Source organism: Gouania willdenowi, chromosome 13 (genome assembly GCF_900634775.1).
Source record: "Gouania willdenowi chromosome 13, fGouWil2.1, whole genome shotgun sequence".
In the NCBI taxonomy this organism is placed as follows: Eukaryota; Metazoa; Chordata; class Actinopteri; order Blenniiformes; family Gobiesocidae; genus Gouania; species Gouania willdenowi.
The window spans coordinates 40,207,681-40,224,174 of NC_041056.1; the positions used below are offsets into that span (position 1 = coordinate 40,207,681).

General features: G+C 40.3%; 1 protein-coding gene across 1 annotated transcript; it reads right to left on the reverse strand.

Moving 5' to 3' along the window:
* Window positions 1-5,493: 5,493 nt before the first annotated feature.
* On the reverse strand, window positions 5,494-15,996 carry LOC114473991 (zinc finger protein 184-like). The gene is made up of 5 exons (XM_028463819.1): window positions 15,752-15,996; window positions 8,429-9,381; window positions 5,998-6,029; window positions 5,612-5,784; window positions 5,494-5,537 (listed from the first exon to the last, which is right to left on the reverse strand). The coding sequence occupies exons 1-5, from the start codon at window positions 15,786-15,788 to the stop codon at window positions 5,494-5,496; spliced, it is 1,239 nt and encodes a 412-aa protein (XP_028319620.1). The 5' UTR covers window positions 15,789-15,996.
* Window positions 15,997-16,494: the final 498 nt, after the last annotated feature.

Here is a 16,494-nt window from a genome sequence, read left to right on the forward strand (position 1 = left end):
ATACCTCCTGATCCCCCTCCGAAAACTCTGACTGGTCCACGTCCAATGCTGGGTCCACCGCTTTGGCTAACCGAAGAAGCTCTTCAGCTGAGAAGGTTAGTAGGCTCTTCCTGATGTCCCACACCAGGCTCTTCCTCCCACCATTTGACATGATGGCTCCTCTTCTCCCTCACGGCTGGCAACACAGTTTAACGATGGTGCAGTCGGCTACGGATGGCAGATTTCCAATTGGATAGGACGGTTGGTTGGTGGCTGGATGATGCGGCCTTTCCTCCTAGTTGCTGATCTGTGTTGTCATCAACGTCATTCGGCTTCCGATCCAGTAGGTGGCGCCGAACTATCCCGGACGAGCCCCCAAGAATCTGTAGCGGGTCCCGGTCTGGTCACCGCTAGCAGATGTATAGATAATCCTCCCGAGAGGAGCGCTGTAAGTGTAGGAAAGACACAGCAAAGCCGGACACATGTGACTCTTTCTCCATTCAGTTGGATTATATTTATTTACATATTCAAATTAACCCTTTTCTGCATTTATGAATTATTCTGTTTACTGAAGCACTGTTATAACCACAGATGTTATCATTTACACAAAATGTCCTTTTTATATATTTTCACAAAAATACGAAATTCAGTATAAAACCAAAAATAAACATTTCTTCACAAAAATATGAAATTCAGTATGAAACCAAAATAAACATATTTCTTCACAATCATGTCATCTAACTTTGTATCACCAATCATGTATATATTATTGTTTAAACACCTTGTTTTAACCTCTTAATTAAGAGTGTACATTTTGTAGTATCTATTTATCTATATATTTTAAGTATCTACTTAATGTCACAGAATAACCTTACATGCAGTTATAGATTTACACAGACACCATTTACTAACAAACTTATTAACAATCAAACATGACTAACTCCTAACTCATGAACTCTAACCACACCAACAGTCTCAGTTTGCGTACAGGCCCTAAACCAAGCTTCACATGTAGCACATTTGTATCCCTACAATAGCATTAGCTTTAACAACCCAACAATGTATTGGACTCACACATCACATTTCACACACAAAGATAGAACCACAAACACATTATTGCCCCACAAAACAACCCACAAATGACCAGGAGCCAATACAGATAGGTTTATCAAGTACACAATTACTACGGTGTCGACCGCCATTTTGCTTACTCTCCTCGTCACGTCGCGTGAAACTTACATTTCTACACACATTCACACATTTTAGCTAACAGGCAACTTATCACTGGAGCTCCCCATTATGTTATACACACCTGTACTCACATAAAAGGTGAAAAACTAACCTGTAAGTGTAGGAAAGACACAGCAAAGCCGGACACATGTGACTCTTTCTCCATTCAGTTGGATTATGAGGCACGTCCGGTGCGCACCACTTAGAGACCCAGTGACGTTTCAGGCTAGTGTCGCCATCTAGTGTCCGTTTCACAGCATGACATGGTAAAGTAAAATGAAACCTTGCAACTATAATAAACTTAAATTGACTTTGCATGGGCAGGAAACCAAAATAAAAACATTTCAACAAAACAGTCATTTTGTGAGTATCACATGAGCTGTGCAGTTATCATTGCTGCTGGAACCCCAGACAAGCCCCTAAACAAGAAATTGAGAAATGTTTACTAATTGTTCTGTAATTACTCAATACCAGTGATGTTGATAGGTTTTAAATGTAGTGAGTCCCCGGGACCCACAGGTGGTGATTTCAGTGGGTCTCTGGGAAATTCAATAGGTCCCCAATAAAAAAAAATATTTCTTTCTATTTCTTATATTCTTCTATTTCTCAAATTGTAGTGTTAAACTCTTTTAATGGTGGTATGATAATGCTATAATTAGCAGATATATTCATGTATGTTCAAAATGTATCTGAAATTAAACAAATACAATTCAAATGAAAACAAAATGGTGTCCGCTGTACAAAAATAAATTATCAATAAAAGTGCTGATTTTAACACAAACAAAACATTCTCATCATCATGACAGAGTCAAAGAACAAATTGTCACCAAAATCTTCTTGTCTGAACATCAACTAAATCAAATGAACTGAGTCAATCACTATGAAACTTATAGCACAAAATGTAACTTAACTAACAGTGCAAAGTTTGTTGAGAAAAATAAAGTGATGCAGATATGTTTGTGGGGTATTGTAAGCAGCTAGTTAACTGGCTATTATTGTTGTAGCGGCTAAACTAGCATGTAGTCAAGGTGATCATGTCTGCGCTGATTTAAGGCGTAAAGGGGTCCGCTGACGGCTACGTTACTGTGATTTTAAACATAAGTTGATGTTCACAATGTATCGTACCTAGCAACATCACTGCTTACTACTAAAAAGTTTGTATCTTTGACTTAGGGCCCCATAAAATCCATTTTATTTTTTCCCAAATTCCATTTTTTCCCCCCAAATTCCGTGTTTTCCACTTTATTTTTTTTTTAAATATGTTTTTTTTTTTTAGAAATATTTATAATTTTTTAAAGAAAATGTTAGTTTTTAACTCCTGTGAGGAAACAAAATAAATACTAATACATAAAAAAGTCATAATTAAACAAAAATGTATGTCAAAAATAAAGTAAGATACAATTAAAAGGTAGATATAAATTGTAGTGACATGGATTATTCTGACAGCTCCTTTTTAATTATTTATATGTCATATAAAGATGTATGAGAACAGCATTAATGTCACCCAATTTCCTCTCAGGGATCAATGATTTACTGAATCTGATCAGGTTTAATGATTAGGTTTTGATCAACTTAGTTTAAATGAACCTAATTTAAATGATCCTATCTTCTGTAGCTCTGATGAGATGTTGTTCGAATGTAACATTCTAATAACATTGTTCAAACAGACTTTTATTTTGTAAACCGGAAGATCCCATTGAAACGTTTGTACTTGAGGTAGCTAGCTGACTCTGAATGTGTAGCTATAGACACGGACAAAAGGCTGAAATAAAAAGAACTGAGAACACGGACTGAGTTATTCTTAGTTAGCCAGACACAACAGTTCGAACACTGAGCAGGGGAAGATGATCACGTTTTCACAGAGCACCGCTGCTCTACACAAAGCACGGACAAAGCTTTCAGGGGGGAGGAAGGTGCACTTAATAAGCGGTCCCAGGAAACATTTTAAAATGAAATCCGCGTTAACTGGCTAGTTGGCTAAACTAAAATATACTCAATGGGATCATGTCTGCGCTGAGTTAATGTGTAAAGGGGTCTACTGATGGCTACATTTCTTTTGCTAGTTACTGTGATTTGAAACACAAGTTGTTGTTCACAATGTGTTGTTTTTCATGGGAAAAATGAGGTGCGTCCCTGGGATGCATGGATAGTGGATTTACTGCGTCCTTTTAGATTTTTATGCGTCAGGGACGCAGGACGCGTACCTAGCAACTTCACTGCAATAGACTAGAATATTTTTTTGTTTGATCATATGAATATTTTTTTGAGATATGGCCAATTTATTGAGGAAGAATTGTGTCGATTTTTGCACATCCTATTTAACATTTTCCCCTTACAATAAGGAACTACACCACATAGGAAACTAAAATTTGGCTTAGCAACAAAATTTTGGTGGGGTTTGGGTTTGGAACTTCAGTAAACAACTTAGCATATGTCTCAGCTCCCCGCAATTTGATCAGCTTTGAGCTATGAACATAGACTGTTCACATCACTAATGATTAGTCACATACATGCATTGATTCTGTTTAATAATATTTCATGAGATCATGAGATGTCTCACTTTTGGGATGCACACTGTCTGCAGCCCTCAGAAGCACTATCTCAATCTACCAATTCTGATTGGCTGGTGAAACGTGTTCGTCCGCCAGGGACACTCCCACCTCCTATAAGAGGAGGAGGCGTCATTCAAACACCTCTTCTCATTTTAAAGCATATCTTGCGTCTCTCTACCTGCTCACCTGTCCTCAGACAAATCTTTCTTTTAGCCCCCGTCGCCAGGCACTGATAAGAGTTAGACGCACGCTTTTATTTGGTCACACCAGATCAACTAGCGCTTGCCTCCGCTCAGGCAGCACTGTCTTTGACGCCAGACCACGACTCGTGCTCGGACGTTCACACACCAGTCAACAACCTAGCTCCACACTCGACACCACACCACGGATGTGCAGCAAGTTCTTGCTGAGATGGCTCGGAGTCCCTCCATCTTTCAGGGAAGTTGAGTTTTCTCCTATGCTCTGACTGTGACTGACCTGCTGCCAACCCCAAGAAACCTGAAGATCTGGGGAGGAGAGGAAGATCCATCTTGCAACCAATGCGGAGCAGTCACCTGTACACTCAACCACATAATGACCGGCTGCCCAAAGGCATTGGCAGAAAGGCGGTACAGATGGAGGCACGACAAGGTCCTGACGGAAATCACTAAATGAGTGGAACAGCAGCGAGTCGAAGCCAACAACAAGCAGGCCCAAACGCCTAAAGCCACATCCTTTGTGATGAAAGGAGATAAGGCTTATGAGACCAGCAAGGTGGCCAATAACCCACCCACTGCCTTGCAATGAGTTTCCGACTGGGAGTTGAAAGTGGACCTGAAGACCAGGCTTGTCTTCCCTGCAGGACGTGGCAGACATCACTCCGACCAGATATGGTCCTTTTATCCAGGAGCACGAAAACCATCATAATGGCTGAGCTCACACTGGGAAGAGAGGCTAACCACGTCCCACCAACTGAAAAAAGCCAAGTACCAAGACCTGGTTGATGAAGCTGTTTTAAAGTGGTGGCATGCAACCAGCTACCCCAATGAAGTTGGCTGCCACGGTTTCCCAGCAAAATCGGTGCACTACTTCCTTCAGAAAGTGGGCCTGGAGCCTAAACAGCTGAAAAAAGCCACCAGAGACATAGCTGCAGCAGCCGAGTCCAGCTCGAGATGGCTGTAGCTGAAGAGAACCCACAGTTGAAACCCTACTGCAAGTGAAGGCTAGTCAGTCTTCGCTGCCCCACTCAGGCGAGGGGTTCAGGTTAAGGAGCGAAACACCTGAGACCATGAGATCCCTGCTGATGATGTGGAAGGGTTCCAATAATGTGGAAGCTCCAATAAACACCATCTTGGAAGACGATTTGCATCATAGTTAGGGTAGTTCCTACAGCAGTATCTTGTAGCAAAGCATCTCTGATGTTTATTTAACCAGAAGCATGATTTAAAATTGCATGTGTGAAATGTGAAAACATCTGGCTGTCAATGGTATGGAAACTCAGTATGTAAATATGCATATAAGACTTTGATGTGATGTGTTCATGCCTGTGTGTATTTTGTGTTGATTAATTCTTGCATTAAGATTGATATCTGCGTATGAATACTATAAATAGCTGAGTGACAGACTCTACTGCTCTACGGGACTAATGAACGGCTGATTAAGGACAGGTGCGGGTGCGCTCTAGAAAGGTTAGAAAAGACAGAGGAGAAACGGCAAAGAAGAAACGAACACAGACACAAAAGGAGCCCAAGGATTACGAGTGGACGAGCAGCCTTAACCGGGACGGGCACCAGAAAGCTACGGAAGGACAGAAGGAAAGATTACCGTACAACGCACATGACAGCTAAGTTGAAGGGAAGAGCTCAATTTACCTGTGTGGGTGTGATCTCTACTGTGGTGGGTGGCAATCAGAGGGTGACTGTGTTGCTTCCCTGCCGCAGCCAGGAAGAGGATCATGGACTCGGTGGCGGACGGGTGCCGCAGGGCTCGTCGCATTGAAGCTACAGAGCCGTGCTTGAGGGACAGATCGATTCGCTCGATCCAGCTGACACAGCACAATCACCTTACAGCGCCGTGACCAGATAAGTTGAAGGGAAAAGTTCAGCTTATGTGTGTGTGTGAACTCTATGTGGGTGGCGATCAGAAGGTGACTGTGTGATGCTTCATTGCAGCCAATGTGGAGAGGACCACGGACGGATGATGTGTAGACTGGACTTCAGAGCAGCGCTGGAGTGACAGATCCAGTTGGTTGCTCTACCTGACACAGCGCCCTCTGGTGGATGGTGAACTCTGACAAAATTTAACCATGGAAAAGGAAATATATGCGGGTTTGGATGGATTGTGAGCGGGGCTTGACAGGCATTGAGCAGCCAAACTTGTATAATTTCTAAACATTTAGCTTTACACTCTGTGGATGATTTAACATTTAGATTTAGATTTAACATTTAGAGCCTGTACTAAAAAATGAGATAAGTGAAGCCTGAATTTATCTCCGTTAGCGGGCTTCACCAAACCAAACATTCTTTTTCAGACAGAAGCTGGACTACAAAGCACGATGTAAACTTGATAATTTAACCCAGGTGATTTCAGACAGGGTGCATGCACGCTCCTGTGACAGCGATGGAAATTGCTGTGTCAAACCAAACACATAGAAACTGCGTAGAGATATTTACTTTACAATTGATGAATAATTCTTTAAAAAAATAAATAATTAAAATCCATAATTCAGACCAAAAACAACAGTAATGCTGCAGAAAAAGCAGGAACTAAGGAACACAGGCAGGAAGCTGCTGATATTGTTAATGTGTAAAAGTGTGAGATTATCCAATATTAATCGATGAGATGATAAATGGACAGCGCTCTGATCAGTTTCACTTTATTACAGCCCACACGTTTCTATTCAGGTAGACCAGATTATCTCACACACTGGGATGAGAGCAATTTTTGTTTTGGGTTTTTCAAGTAATTTTACAAGTTTGGATTTAGTTGTGTTTTTTTTTTTTTTTTATTCATTTTGTGTATTTTTATGGTCGCTTCATGTGGTTTTGGAATCATTTTATGTATTTTTTATTGTTGCTCTTGTTTGTTTTAATTCCATGTGTTTTCAGAGTCGTTTTGTGTATTTTGTTGTTTTGTGTTTCGGATTCATCTTGTGTGTTTGAATTTTGTCATTTTGATTGATTTTGGATTAATTTGGGGTTTTTGGAGTCATTATGGGACTTTTGGTGTCATTTTGTAGTTTTTTCAATTTCAAACATTTTTTTTTTCAAACTAAATATTTAGGTAAGTTAAATGAAGTAGGCCATATTACTCATAAGAATAATCATAATTTAAAAAAAATAATAATACAATTATATATATATTAAAATAATTGTGCAGGTATTATTAGCGTGCCAAACAAAAACTACCACATGTGTCATGGCTGACACCAGTGGTGTATTCAATCACGTAAAATACTAAACTCTCACTTATCAAACAGACAACAGTAAGACAAATCAATCCCATTCTCTGACATGTAAAAAAAAAAAAACTATATAATTTTTTTATAAAGACATGGTTGTTAGCATCTGGGAGCATCAGTTGTTCTGTGTTTAATGTGTGTTACTCTTAAATCATCGGATATGAGCATGACCAATCAGGTTGGCAATACTGATTAGGTTTGGCTACTTTGGCTTTTCTAAAGAAGCTGTTTTTATCTTGACGTTTGATTAAATGTGATCACGACTATACAGCACTTAGTCCCATGTGTCTCACACATGCCCACTGCTTTGTTCTGGCCCCCAGGGGATCAATAACACTTGTTTTATTTCAAAATAAAAGAGGCACAAAGAAAAATAGTCATTTACGACAAGAAAAAAAACATCTATCATGTCTTCCTCCTCAGGCTAAGTACACAGAGGTCTCTTCCAAATAGTGGCACACACTAAGGGAGCGTTCACACCGAACACGACTGAAGTGTCACAAAAAAAGGGTTTCTCCCCTGTGTGGGTTAACATGTGTTACTGCAGTTCAGATTTGTGATTAAACCCTTTTTCACAAACATATTTTCAAAGTTTCACTCCTGTGTGAATTCTCTTGTGATTAACCACTTCACGCTTGGTAATAAATCTTTTCTGACAAAAATTACATTCATAGGGTTTCTCTCCTGAGTGGATTAACATGTGAGGCTTCAGCTGATTCTTCTGCCTAAATTGTTTACCACAAACATCACAACCAAAGGGTTTCTCTCCTGTGTGAATTCTCATATGGGTCTTCAGATCAGATCTGGTACTAAATCCTTTCTCACAGATGTCACAACCATAGGGTTTCTCTCCTGTGTGAATTCTCATGTGGATCTTTAGAATTGTTCTGTTACTAAAACGTTTCTCACACTTGTCACAACCAAAGGGTTTCTCTCCTGTGTGAATTCTCATGTGGATTTTTAGATGTGTTATGTCGATAAATCGTTTCACACACAAGTCACAACCGAAGGGTTTCTCTCCTGAGTGGACGATCATGTGTCTTTTTAAAGACTGGTTGCAGCTAAACCTCTTTCCACAAACATTACAACTAAAAGGTTTCTCTCCTGAGTGGATTCTCCTGTGTGCGAAAATACTCCTCTTATGAGTAAATCGTTTCCCACACACGTCACAATCAAAGGGTTTCTCTCTGTTGTGTGATGTTCCTTTGGTGTTGTTCTCAGTCCTAACCTCAGATGTTTGAAAGCTCTCACAGCTCATGTCCATGTGTTCACTCTGAGCTTCAGACTGGGACAAAGGTTCCCTCCAATCCTCACTGTCTTCTGTTTCCTCTCCATCACTGTCTGGTTGTGTACAAGTGTTTGCAGCTTCTGGGCCTTCACTGACGTCTCCATTTGGTTCCACATGGCTCCCCCTATGAGTCTGGACCCGGACCGGGGTCCGTCGTTTGGTGACCCTAGCTCTAGTGTGAATTCCCATGTGTCGATTCAGGTTAAACTTTTGAATAAATCCTTTATTACAAACATTGCAGACATAGGGTTTCTCCTTTGTGTGAGTCAACATGTGCATCTTCAGATGCGACTTACGGGAAAATTGTCTTTGGCAAACATCACAACCAAAAGGTTTCTCTCCTGTGTGAATTCTCGTGTGGACCTTCAGATCAGATCTGCTAATAAATCGTTTCCCACACACGTCACAATCAAAGGGTTTCTCTCTGTTGTGTGATGTTGCTTTGGTGTTGTTCTCAGTCCTAACCTCAGATGTTTGAAAGCTCTCACAGCTCATGTCCATGTGTTCACTCTGAGCTTCAGACTGGGACAAAGGTTCCCTCCAATCCTCACTGTCTTCAGTGTCAGAGCAGTCTGTTTTCTCTCCATCACTGTCTGGTTGTGTACAAGTGTTTGCTGCTTCTGGGCCTTCACTGATGTCTCCATTTGGTTCAACTTTCATGAGTTTAGCTGAGCAGGTTGCAGGTTCTCCTTTGATGTTCTCCTCACTTTGTCTCCAGTGTAGCAGAGAACACTGAGCTTCCTCCTCTTCATCTTCAGTCTTCACAGTAACAGCCGTGATATCTGTCTCCTGCTTTTCCTCCAGACTTTCCCACAGTTCTTCCTCTTCCTTCTTTATGTGGAGATGATCCTGGAGCTGCAGTCCATGTTTAGAGGAAACACCATCAGGAACATCTGCAGGCAACACTGAACCCAAACAAGACCATCAGAGACGTCTCTACACTCATTATTCACATCATTAAACTCAGCTCTACTTTACATATCAGTCTAATGAATGTAAAAATTATTCTAAATTACATTTATAATACAAGTATGAGTGTATGGGTGTGTGCACTGATATTTATGTATATGTGACGCTACACGGCAAAACAAGCACAAACACTAGACTAATTTTCTTTTCATTTTTGCTAAATATGTTAGTTGAAGGTATAAAAAAAGCATATGGAAGTAAATCTGTGCCATCGGGTTTTGAATTTGAATTTTTAGAACTGAATTTTCTTTACATTAAATTTTCAACACTGAATTTTATTTGGCATCTAAATCAGACTTTGAATTTTAAAAGCCATCCAATTTCTAACACTGATTTTTTTTGCCTATAATTTTTTTTCAATGTTTAAAAAAATGATATGTAAAAAAATTCAATATCTCAAAAATTTAATGTAAAAAAATTAAATGTCACAAAAAATTCAGTGCAAAATAATTCAACATCTGAAAAAATTCAGTGTAAAAAATTCAGAATCAACATCCGGGGAACCAAAGAGAAACAATCAATCCCTGTATCAATTGATCCAACGTCCAGCCAATCAAGTTACTGGAAGTAACTTGATTGGCTGGATTTGGTCATGTGATGCCGAAATAGGAAGGCAATGACGTTCAGGTGCTACTGCTTTGGTCACAGCCCAGCATGGCTCAGAATACAAATTTGTAGGGGTGCACCAATTTCAAATTTCTGGCCGATCACCAATTTTTTTAAATGCCTGACCTGCCATTACCGATTTTGGCCAATCACAATTCTTCACCTTGAATTTTCCAATCTTATTTTATTATGAAACATTCAACAACACCTGTGAAACATTACAAACATGTTGTTTTAACTGCATGTGAGGTAGTTATCTCAAATATAAATTCAAAGTTTAGAACATTGCTGTCCAAAATATTAAATTACATCACTTCTTTCAGTCTTTCATTTTTCAAATTTTAAAAACAAAATAAACACGTCCAACAGGTTCCACTGCAGACCTGTTTGGAGCTCTTTGACTAAAATAAAGTGCACAGCAGTATTTTGGTTTTACAAATAAAGAAAATCACAGGGTTTGTGGTAAGTGATAAAATAATAATCTACAGCAGAGATTCTCAACTGGTGGGTCAGGACCCAAAAGTGGGTCGTGGACCTGTACTGGGTCGGTCGCGGACAGCTGGTCAAAAATAAATAAATACTTAATGTCTCTCATGATAGACTTGCCTTTTATTTTGATAGAAACCTTTTTTTTTGACAGGCATGCTGTGAAATGCATGTTGCACAAGAGAATATATATATATATATATATATATATATATATATATATATATATATATATATATATATATATATGTGTGTGTGTTTTCAACAGCTAGTTTTGAAAAACTAAATTTGGTTGGTTGAATTCTAAAAAAAAAAAAAAGTGGGTCGCGATTTAATGACAGTGGCAAAATGTGGGTCCCAGGGTGAGACCAGTTGAGAACCCCTGATCTACAGGACAAACTACCAAAAAATCTTAAACTACCAATAATGTGTCCTGCGTATTAAGTTTCCTTGTATTGCAAAAAAAAAAAAAAATGTCCAAATGCAGCAGCTTTGTGGATATTTAAATGTAAAAATATCCCCCCCGGAGACCGGGCCTGCCAACCAAAGCGGACTGTCTTCGGTCGGACCTGTCTGACAGGGCTTTCAGAGCTTTACCAACGTGTCTCCGCGCCCAGCGCTGAATGGTCCAGGCCATGGGGAAAGTGATGGGTAATTTGGTGCTCCAGGAGTGCCTCACTAACCTTTCCGATGAGGAAAAGAGCGACCCTCAAAAATCCCCGGCCCCATGTCCACCTGTGTGTCCGAAGGTGCTTCTGCAAACTGCTCCTCAGGGCCCGCAGTTCAAGACGCATAGACTGTCTGCTCCTCGGCCCGCCTTGCCGTCTCAACACGGTTTGTTCGGCTGGCCCAAGAAACCTTCGGCCTCAGCTGCAGCTCTGCAGACACAGCCCGCTCAGCGCACCCAGACCAAAAACAAGAAGAGAATGACCTGACCGCTCTCCTCTCTTCCGGTGAAGCATCTGGATGTTCCCCGTTCTCCAGCTCTACCTTTCAGCTTTCATGCGTGCACCATTCGCCCTATCCAAAATTTACGTGCTCTGAAAAGATATGTCAGGATATACAGGTTCAGGATGCTCATTCACGCCTCCCTGCTGCGCCTGGTGCGACAGATTGATTGGTTCACATTTGTTGATCTCAAGAACGCATATTTCCACATCTCGATATATCCTCCTCACAGAAAGTATCTGAGATTCACTTTCCGGGGGACATGTTACGAGTACCGTGTGCTCCCTTTCGGCCTCTCACTAAGCCCGAGGGTTTTTGTGCGGTGCACGGAGGCGGCGCATGGCCACGTATTTGCACAATTGGCTGCTTTTGGCACAATCGGAGACGGAGGCCAGAGTGTTATGTCACCTATCCAATCTAGGTTTTGTGATAAACGCTAAAAAAAAGCATGTTGTCCCCAGCACAGAAAATAGTCTTTCTGGGACTGTCCCTGCACTCAGTTTCTTTCACAGCGCACCTCTCAGCGGAGTGAATGAAAGCGTTCAGGGCATGCCTCGCTGTGTTTTCGACCAGGCAGATCTGTTCAGTTCAGATTATGTCTTCGGTTGCTCAGGTTGATGGAATCTGCCACCCTCTTAATCCACCTCGAAGGCTTTGGTTATGCCAGAGTGCGGACGTGGCACTGCGCCATTGGCAGGCCTTGGGTTTCCTGACGCACAGTGTACCTATGGGCGCTGTCACCTCCAGGAAGGTGATCTCCACGGATGCCAGCCAGACAGAATGGGGTGGGGTTCACGAGGGCCGGTCTGTGAGGGGCCACTGGAATGTGGACCTCCAGCGCTCTCACATAAATTATTTGGAGCTTTCAGCGGTGTTCCTCTCGCTGAAACGCTTCCTCCCATCTCTCATAGGACATCACACCCTGGTGAGGATGGACAATATCACAACCATGGCATATGTCAACCGCCAGGGTGGGTTGCGCTCCAGTCGTTGCATATGCTGGCACGCAAACTGATCCTGTGGAGCTGTGGTTGTCTCCTCTCACTGAGGACGACGCACATCCCGGGGGTCTTGAAGATGGGCATGAACCTGCTTTCCAGGGGGGCACCAATGTACAGGGAGTGGATGTTACACCTGGAGGTGGTGGAACAGTTATGGGCTCTGGTGTCGACTAAGCAGGTCAGTGACATCCATGCACTTTTGGAGCACTCATCATGTGCTCAGCTCTTCCCAGGCAATGAAAAGATGATTTTGAAACCCAACCTGGCCTTTGTGCCAAAGGTGGTGGGCTCATGTTCTCCTACTGACTTGTTGGCCTTTTCTGCCTCACAAGGTGAACAGCGGCCTCATGTGTTGTGTCCAGTCCGTGTGCACTTGGACATGACAGGGAGCTTCAGGAGGAGCAATCAGCTGATCATCTCCTAGGCTAATCCTCATAAGGGGAAACCTGTCAAGAAGCAGCGCCTGTCACACTGGATGGTGGAGGCGATTGCTTTGGTTTTTACGAGTCAGGGTCTGCGCGCGCACTCGACTCAGGGTCTAGCCACATCCTGGGCTTTGTTCAGGGGAGTGCCCATTCAGGACATACATGCGGTGGCGAGTTGGACCTCGCCTATCACGTTTGTCCATTTTTATATGCTGGACATCTCCGCTCCGTGCGTGGCACGAGCAGTTTTACTGTCCTGATATATAAAAAACTAAACTATAAGCATTTCTGCAATACGAGAGCAACCACATCTCATAGTGAGACATCTCACAAAATATTATGAAATAGAACTTTAGGCTGTTTACATAACCCGGTTCTATGGTTAATATGAGAGAGGTCTCAACAGACATCCTTCTTGCTTGGCCGAGTGAAAAGAGCTTATTCTGAATGACGTGCTGCAGTCTGCCTCGAACAGCATTATCTCAATCTGCCAATCAGGATGATTTAGTAAGACACTACTGGCTTATATTTATTATTATTATTATTATTATTATTATTATTATTATTATTATTATTATATATTTTATTATATTATTATAGTGTTTGATTTTTCTCACACAGAGTAACATAATAGCAGCCTTGTATTGCTGCGCGATTTGTTCACTCCCTTCTCTGTGTGCTGTAATCTCCGCCCTCGCTTTGATTGCAGCGGGTAACAGTGCTTCACACTGGTATCTTGTGCCACACAAGAGAGGGAATGATGCATTGATTAGCAGGGCCAGCAATCACAGTAATCACTGACAGCTGTGTCTGCTCCATCATTAATATCAAATACATAAAGCGGTAAAATTACCAACGTGGACAGTTAACTACAATAAGTAAATCAATATAATAACCAGCATGTGACTAAGGTTCAAAGATTTTAAGCTGTGTACAAATTAATTTAATTTTGCTGAATTAAATTAATTTTATGATTACACGTTTCTTAATACAGTCCAAGTATGATCCGTTGATTTTATTCTCCATTCATTATTAGGAGCACAGAGTGCTTTTTTTCTTTTCTTTTTTCCCCCATTCTCTAACAACTAATCACAGATTTTAGCAGACTGCATCATATCCAGCAACAGGGTCCTCCACACCTCCTCACTAAAATAAACAATTCTGTCAACTCGTTGCTCAGAGTTGCTCTCAGAAACTTCCTGAATCACTTTTAGTTAAGATTCCTTGCTAGGAATTTTTAGGCTAAGTTCGGAGCTCTCCAAGAAGCTTTGTGAATACAGGCACAGGTAGTTAGGCTGCTCCAAAAGAGAAGTCCCAATGTATTACAGTGTGAAGATCTGCCTAATTTTTCTGTCCAAGCCACAGTTCAAATATATGTTTTTCCCCTCATACTAACAACAGAATAACATTTGTTTGTGTGGAAAGCCTGATTTTATGAACTTCTTACATTCAGAAATGATCAGCGCACATTAAATCGCCATCATCATCATCATCATCATCATCCGTCATCAATGTTACACCATCCTTCCAAGAAAAGGAGTGGACAGCAAGGAGAAAATATTATTAAATGTAACACATTTTGTCCTGTGTAAAACTGGTAAATTTGAACTTATGAGAAATGCTTATGGTAAATCTTTTGGCTTGCATGTGTAGCTTGGAGGAGCAGTGCGTGTAGCGGGACTATGATGAACACGGTTGGATCCGTCATCTGACATAATGCACGTCGCCACATTGACTGGCTTTATTACCTGGATACGTTTATTCAATACCTCATCCAGGGTCCGTTGGCCTGTATGGGATAAAACTTGTGCTGGTAGGAATTGAATTTGAATTGATGGTTTGAATAATTGCTTTTAAAATCTGAATCTGAATTGGTCTAATTTGCAATTGAATATATTGGTTTGAATGTGTATCATGATGAAAATGAAACTGTATTAAATTTAATTGAAAAGTTCAGCTCCTTAATTCATTCTCAGTTTTAGTTTCTGTACATTCCAATTCAGTTTTTCAATTCAATTTTTTGTGCCACACATCTGGGACCTGGCCTCAGGCGAAACTACTGTAAATAGGAAGAATTTTTCAGCAACGCGCTTTATGTTCGTTTTACATGGCGTGTAGACTGTCCCTGTGTGATGTCCAGCAAGGAGCGGCCCAACACTAAGGTTTGTGAAATAAATTAATATAAGAAATCAGAACATGTATGAGAGGAAGAGTCATGTTTGCATACAAAATCATAGCCACAAAACCGGGAACATACAGGAGACAGCGTAAATTCTGCCCCGTAATACATGTACAGGCTGTAATATCACCAAGTTTATCATTGGTTCGGTTGTTAGAGCTACTGTCTTTACCAGGGAGCAAATATTTATTTTAGTTTTAATGGGCTTTATTTAACGGCGAGTAGTTCTTACAGCATTCCACCAGGCAGCAGCATATTATCTGTAATTCCATAATTTCTCCTACATTGTTTTTTATTCTTTTCTTTTTTGTATTATTCTGTTTTTATTGTAAAGCATTCTTGGGTGGCACTTTTAAATAAAATGTATTATTATTATTAAACCAGCTGATAGTGTATTGTTTTCATTATTAGAAAAAGTTGTATTTTATTATTTTTTAAAAGGTTACCTTATTCAGATGTACACATATAACAGGAACTATTCACAATAATAAAACACTATTTATAAATTGCTAAATATGCAAGTTTATAGCGTGATGTAAAATTTCATCTTCAGGCACAATTTTTCCGGGTTTTAGTATCAGATGTCTCATTGTGGGACTAACAGAGTATTATCTGATCTTATCTGATGATAAAAGTGAAAAGTCCAAACCTGCAGAGTGTTCTTCAGCTGAAGAGTCTGTCATCATGTTGCTAAAGCTAAGCTAAAGACTCGAAGGTGTCGCGGTCAATCTGGTGACCGTGTTAGCTTGTGAACGACCTTCGTTTACGTCTTTTCCCTCCAATGAAGAATGGTTCATTAAACACTCTATTGTACAGCACAGATGTGTGCTCGGTTTATCTGAACTCTTTAAACTGATCATTACAAACACACGGAGAACTGTTCATTTCTTCTTCTTCGGTGGTTTTTAATGGTGGTTGACAGTAACACAAAGCGCACTTTACTGCCACTTAGCGGACGATCAGCAACTTTGACATCGGATCAACTTTTTAATTTCTTATTTTGTTAATAATATTATAGGAAAAATTCAAGGCTACAACATAATGTGACAACATCAACAAATATACAAAGGCTGATTTGAAATACTTTGATTAATATTGGCAAATAAAACTAAATAAACTAAGATAAACAATTAATTCAGGAAACAAAATCTCAATAGTTTGGGAAATCTTGGCAGATGGATAAGATCTGATAAACTTGACATTATTATTATTATTATTATCTTAATTTTCCAATATTTTATAAATGTAAAAAAATTGAATATACATTCAATAATAAAACATTCTACAAGATTTAAGTAAATAAAGCTACAATCATAGTTTCACAAGGAACACTTACTCAAATTAAAGTTAAATCTCTGATGTAAAAAAAACAAAAAAAAACACACACACTAC

Coding starts and splice junctions, on each gene's coding strand:
- LOC114473991 (XM_028463819.1), bottom strand. CDS start 15,788: ATGATGACAGACTCTTCAGCTGAAGAACACTCTGCAG. Junction 6,030..8,428: donor AGAGCTTTCAAACATCTGAG/GTTAGGACTGAG, acceptor AAATTTTGTCAG/AGTTCACCATCCACCAGAGG. Junction 5,538..5,611: donor TAGAGATCACACCCACACAG/GTAAATTGAGCT, acceptor GTCCTTCCGTAG/CTTTCTGGTGCCCGTCCCGG.